The sequence below is a fragment of the Neomonachus schauinslandi genome, chromosome 2 (assembly GCF_002201575.2).
Source record: "Neomonachus schauinslandi chromosome 2, ASM220157v2, whole genome shotgun sequence".
NCBI classification, from domain to species: domain Eukaryota; kingdom Metazoa; phylum Chordata; class Mammalia; order Carnivora; family Phocidae; genus Neomonachus; species Neomonachus schauinslandi.
The window spans coordinates 121,751,661-121,758,404 of NC_058404.1; the positions used below are offsets into that span (position 1 = coordinate 121,751,661).

General features: G+C 41.4%; 1 protein-coding gene across 1 annotated transcript in view; it reads left to right on the forward strand.

Moving 5' to 3' along the window:
• The first annotated feature begins 6,323 nt into the window (after positions 1–6,323).
• LOC110572105 (histone H2A.Z) overlaps positions 6,324–6,744 on the forward strand; it is a 2,650-nt gene continuing 2,229 nt past the window's right edge. The window contains exon 1 of the mRNA XM_021680377.1: positions 6,324–6,528. Within this exon, the coding sequence (XP_021536052.1) occupies positions 6,526–6,528 (3 nt within the window). The 5' untranslated portion in view covers positions 6,324–6,525. The remainder of the gene's footprint in view (positions 6,529–6,744) is intronic.

The following is a 6,744-nucleotide window of genomic DNA, read 5'->3' on the forward strand; positions in this document are numbered from 1 at the left end:
GAATGTTCATAAACCAACTTAAGAGAGAACATAATATACAGAAATTTTCAAATACATATTTTAAAAGTTCTTGAGCTTTGATACATTTACAAATCATTAATGTAATTATAGAAATTTTTTTAAAGTAAATCTACTGGTATTTTTCCTAGGCAATATGTTTAGCAACCACTTGGAGTGTTATATATATTCATATGTGAAAATATACATTTGTTATCTATTTATATTTATCTATATCATATAATTATTTATCTTCAAGATACTGTGTTTATCTTCAAGTGCTCTGTAATTCGTAATACTCATTAATTGGAAAAAACCCTTCCTGCAGATTAAAAGTTTTACATTACAAAATCAGTGATGTGCCACAAGTACTTCTACATTATAATATATATATAACACTGATTTGTCAGACTTCTCCCTCTCCTTACATATTTTGTAAAATTCCTGAATTGTCAGCTTATTTTGCAGAAAAAGTGATTTGTTTCATTTCTGAGATTTAAGATGAGTACACTGTTTTAATTTTAAAACAGGAAATAAAAATGTAAACAAAGAGCCAGCATGTAAATTTCCATATCCTGTGGTGAAATATGATAAATGACCTGGACAGCTCTTGCCTAGAGTTGTTGGATTAATCTATTAATGGAGGACGAGATTGTCTCAGACTGTTTCCTGCTGAGATTCTGAGCAGTAGAGAAGGCTTATTGAAGACATAAATGACTATGTCATGAAACATCAGGACACTAGAAGACAATGAAAACAGTATTCATCCAGAAAGAATAACACTGATGTCTTAAATAATGTTGTTTAGTTAGAGAGTTTACACATTTTGTTTAAGACAGAGACAGTCACAGGTATGTATGGTCAAAGGCACTAATTAAATTCTCTCCTGAGAGGATTTCCATTCAGAAATCTCCTTTAAGCAATTGCAATAGCTAACAAGATGATTCTCAGATAGATAGCTGTATGTTAGCTTTACCTGGGTTGTTCTGTGCTAATAAACAGTTTCAAACTGCTCCCCCACCCCACACACACCACACAAAACAAAGCTGGGAAAATGTAAGGGTCTGGAAAAGGCTTTAGATGTTTCTCTTGAACCATTTCCGTCCAATTGAGAGGACTGTGGGGTCACACTTATCTCTACAAAGTTTTAACAATGGATGTGATGGCCACCCCTTTCATATGGTTTTTGCCCTGGGGTTGAGTTTGTGGAGGGGTATGAAGTATAAATTTCATGGCTTTAGACTCTGGTCTTTTTTTTTTTTTTTTTTTTTTGTAGTGTTTGCCTTTCCTCCTCAGGATGAAGATGGCATTTGGATTCCCTCTCATACTAAGATAACTATGTGGAATTTCACACTTAGAGAAGTTAGCCAATGGGCTTGTCTTAGTTACCCATGCCTTGTAACATTGGGCATAAGAAATTTATGTAACAACCAAGAGTTTAGATAAAACCAGATTTAGTCTCAGAATCTCTGGCAACATCATCATCTTTGGTAAACAGAATAGTAAGGATCAAAAACTGATTAATGTTCATTTCCCAGAGCTAGCAATACACTTGTGGAAATGTTTTGAACATCATCTTGTTAGCTATTGTAACTATGGGGAATTTTCTAGTGTAGTATGGAATCATTATGCCCAGTGAGACACCACACACACTTCACTTCTTTGGGTCCTTTCCTTTGGCTGCTCTTTAGCTCTCAATTGTGTTCACGGTTTTCCTTGATGTTGTCATCCGGTGTGTTCAATTAAATAAACAAGGAGACCATTACAGTGAGGTGGCTCTAATGTCACCTCAGCCAACAAAACCTAAGCCTATAAATGCCTCCAAGTTATGAACTAGAAACGTAACACAACCAAGAACAAATAGTCAACTAAGCTTTAAGCTATAGCCAATCAAATCACTTCCTTTCTTTGCTTCCACACCTTCTCTACGTAAGTCTTTTTCCCCAGCTCCTGGCAGTGGAGGGCCCCTAGCTATTTCTGGTTTGGCATTGCCCAATTCCAATCAATTTTTGATTCAATAAACTCTTACACTTTTTAATATGCCTCAGTTTATCTTTTAACGGTTCTGACATCACTATCTAAATTTTTTGTTAGGTATGCTCTGTGGATATATCTTTGAAACCTTTTCTTTTCACAAGCTCCTGCCCTTATTTCCAATGTACCTACTTGAAAATTCCACTTGAATTCCTCTAATGTCAACTTAAATATTTCATAACTTTCCTAACTTAGTTCTTCTCTTCTCTGTCCATTCACACCCACCCTCTTGGCTTCCCCATTTCTTTTTTTTTTTTTTTAATTTTTTATTTTAAGTAGGCTCCATACCCAATGGCAGGACTCAAATCCATGGCCATAAGACCAACAGTTGCAGGCTCCAGCAACTGAGCCAGCCAGGCACCCCTCCCCATTTCTTTAGATGCTACTTTATATCCCAGACCACCAATCTAAAAATCTAGGTATCTTCTTTTATGCCCTTTCATTTATTTGTGTCCACCTCCCATGCCTTCCTAAATGTCATACCCAGTCAGTTACTAAATCTTATTGATTCTTCTTTCAAGATGTTTTACATCCTTCTCCTGGTTACAGTGTTAGACTGGCTTTAGGCTTTATCCCTAAGTGACATACATCATCTTTGCCAGGCTTCTAACAAAAATTTTCCCTTTTATGATTTGCCTTATACCTCATGCTAGATTAGTATCCTAAAATCGATGAACACTGTATTTTCCCTTCTCAGAAGTATTAATTGGTTTCTCAGTTCCTCAGGGTAAAGTCGGCTATCTTTTTCCAAGATTTAGGATGTTGACTTACTGTAATGGTTAGGATCAGGTTCAGCTGCAAGTGACAGACAATCCAAAATAAAAGTGACTCAAACAAAATAGATGTAAAAGTTCAGAGAGATCCAGGGCAGATTTGATACTCCATAGTATCACTTGCTTGTTCTATCTCATTATTCCTTCATGTGTGACCCATATTCCCAAGTTCATTTCATGGTCCAAAATGGCTTTCCAACTCTGTTTTCATTCCAGTCCTCAAGAAGAAGAAAAAGTCTTGTCTTTTTTAAGGAAATATCCTGGATGTTGTGCCTACTGCTGCTTACACCCTTTGGTGAAAACTTATTTTTCTGGCCAAATGTATTTATATTCTGATGAGCAAGTATCCCACTAAAAATTGAAAGTGCTATTCCTCAAGAAGTTGGAAAAATAAAGAGATATGACCAGGAATCTCTTCCACACCTACCTTCTAGCTGCTGCTTCCTTACACCAGCCTGCCAGTCTAGTTAAACTCTCCCTGTGTCCATTTAAACAAAAACTCTTCAAAACACTCCAGCCCACCGTTGTCTCTGTCCTTTAGAGAAACTATTGATTTGGCAGCCAATCAGGAATTTATTTTGTAACAGCCTTATTAATGGGGTCTTAATGATTAGAGCATTGTTTAAATTTTCCTCCTTGTCTAATCCTTTCAGCTAGACCGAGGGAAGAACCTAAACTCTACATATCCTGTCTCCCAATTGCGATTGCTTGGCATGTTGCCTGGCACATAGTACAACTTAATGACTGTGTTCTAGTTTACCTAACAGGCTGGCAGCACCAACCTGGCATATATCACTTCTATTCCTTTATTAGGGAGGGATTATGCTTCATGCGTTATGACGCACAGTATTTACAGTTTAGCTGGTGGGACAAGTTATAAAATACTAATATAGGTGAAATCTTATTTGGGAAAACATATCAACACATAGACTCCCTCCCTCTACTCAGTAAATCTTAAAGACCAACAATAGGTAGTGGAAGGATATGAGAAAAAAAAAGACCCTCGAGTTTTTATTTTAAAAAAGCCAAGTTTCCAAACATTCTGAGGACTGTTAGGTATAGAAAAAATAAATTTAGTACTGTATTAAAAGATATATTGGGCCCCATGACCTTTGAATTGTTTTTCCTGAAATGGCCGTAGACTGGGGTAGAGTAGACTCAGCTGATCTTCTTTGTAACCTACACCCTGTATTTATGAATTAAGTGTATGAAATCTGTGGTCATGGGAAGTATATAACTGGGCAATTGGGAATTTAAAACTATGGCTTGGTTTAATCACCACTGTAAACAAACACGTAGGTTTCTCTTAATGTAATCATCTTTATATGATGAATTTGGGGAGGATGAGGAAGAGGAAAACCATGGAATGTATTAAACCAATTTAGGATTTTAGTTTGGAGGATGGATACCTTGGTTGTGCATACTTGGGCAGGTTTCAGGCTTGCCACTTTCATGTTAAAGGAAGACAATGTACTAGACAGGAAAAAATGCTTAGGAATCAAAGATACTTTATTTCACCCTTCCCCAGGGTCCAGGGTAAAAGATAATCATAGTTATGATTGAATGCTTACTGTGTGGCAAACACATGCTAAAGGGTACATCGAATACCCTCTCCTTTAATCTTTCAACAACCACGTGAAAATAGGTGGTACTGGGGCCCCTGGGTGGCTCAGTCGTTAAGTGGCTGCCTTCAGCTCGGCTCAGGTCATGATCCCAGGGTCCTTGGATCGAGCCCCACATCGGGCTCCCTGCTCAGCCGGGAATCCTGCTTCTCCCTCTCCTGCTCCCCCTGCTTGTGTCTCTGCTCTCACTATCTCTCTGTCAAATAAATAAATAAAATCTTTAAAAAAAAAAAAAAAGAAAATAGGTGGTACTATACCCTTTTCATAGAAGAACTGGAAGTTCCAAAAGGTTAGTGACTATGATGATAGCAAGAAAGAAGAGCAGAATCTATTTCTACCGTTCCTGAGCTCATTCTATTAAACTCTATTCAGCAAGGCAACAATGAATTCCTTAAGATGGGCCTCATAACAAAGAGAACATAGTCTCTAAACCGGAAAAGGTATTAATGTTGGCTTGTGAGTTGTTTATCAGAAAGGCCCAGTGGAGCCTAGGTTAACTATTACACCAGGCTTCACAGCTTTTTACTGTCATTATATCAATTCGGTGGGGGAACTGATTAGTTCTTCTATTGATGACATCATGAACAATTCCTCAGTTTCAAGAGGAGGAAATAATAAACCTTAGTATCAAAATTATTGGGGATCTCTTCTCTAGAACTTATCTCCCAGAAATAGAGAAGTCCTCTAATTTGATAACATCTTTCAAACTGAAACCCAATCTAAAGTACCTAATACATATTTCAAAATTACTTCATGTCGGAAATACTGTTAAAGTGTAATAACAATAATTATAAAAGATTTACATCACCACAAGCATCTGGAGATGCAAACAGGTGTTATTAATCTACTAGTTGGAAGACTAAGTAGCTGGCATTATGATAGTACTCTGTGTACAGGACTATTTTCTAAGCCCACCATTTGCAATTGATTACATGGACCATCTGTAACTGTGAATCATTTTAGGAGTTACCCCACTGACATTTATCGAACATTTGTCATGTAGCAAAATGTTTTGTATAGAAAAGTTGACACATAATGGCTTTCAGGTTTCACTAAATCAACTTTAGATACCAGGCTATAAGTACAACCCATTGATATGCAGTCTCCAGAAAAATACGGTTTATGATTTGATTCAAGAATACGGCCTCACCCCAAGCCCTCCGTGCGTAGACCAAAAGGTCTTTTGTGACCAGCGAGGTGACTTTGCTCCACCGTTTGTTCCCGTGGAACTATCTCTCGGCTGGCTTCAAAAGTGGTGAGGAAAGAAAATTTGGGAGATACAGCTAAAGATGACATGGGAGCAGCGGGTCGCGATCAGTCGGAGGCTGGGAATTTGCCTATGGGGAAGAAACACGAAATCTCTGTTAAGCCTGTGTGTGGTTCACAGAGGAGTGGGGTCTAGTCTCACTCGACGCGTACGCGCCACCTGTCAGACCAGAGGAGACGCTGGGGATGGAGGGGGGGGGAAGAGGGTGCCCCGCGTCCCGGAAAAAAGGCTGTGAGCCAGCGGGTCTCGGCTTTCGAAGCGCTCTGGTCGGGGTGCTAGCGCGGTGGGGTGGGGGGGAAGGGGGATGAGCTAGATCCGGAGGCCACAACACGAAGCCTCCGGGATCAGGCTGGGAGACCGGGGGCGCCACCGCGTGCCCCTCCCCTGAGCCAGCCTCTCAGCTCCTCCTCCCAGGCACGTGACCACAGCCGGCGGGTCTCCTCGCTCCCGCAGCGTAGCTCGCTCTGTTTCTTCCCTCCCGCCGCCGTGCCCTTCTTCTCCTCAGTTCCCATCCCTCCGCCCTCCCCCACCTCCTTCCCCACGCCCCAATAGCGGCTCGAGCTGCGGTGTGCCCGCCCCTCCACCCTATTCTTCGCTTGTTCATTGGCTGAGGCCTCAAGGACGCGTCCCGAGGGCGGGTGGCAGCCATTGGTGGGATGAGCAATCCGAGTTCCCGGATGAGGGAACATTCAGCAGTATAAAGGGAGCGGGGAAGGCGGGAGACAGCGCAGTTTGAATCGCGGTGCGACGAAGGAGTAGGCGGTGGGATCTCGCTGGCTGTCTGATTAGTCCTTTCTCTGCCTTGCTTGTTTGAGCTTCAGCAGAATTCGAGATGGTAAACTTCGCGGAGGCGCTCGAAGACTTCGCGGGTTTTTGCCGATGGGAGAAAAACCCGTTACACACGGGAGATGGGGGGTGAAGTGGCGACGGTTGGGAACGCGCGGAGACAGGATTTGGAAGAGCGGGGGGAGGTGTTTTGTCGGCGGCGAGCGGAGCAGCCTCCGATCTCGCGGCGGGCGGCGACGGTTGGGTGGCGCGCGCAGCGCCGCTG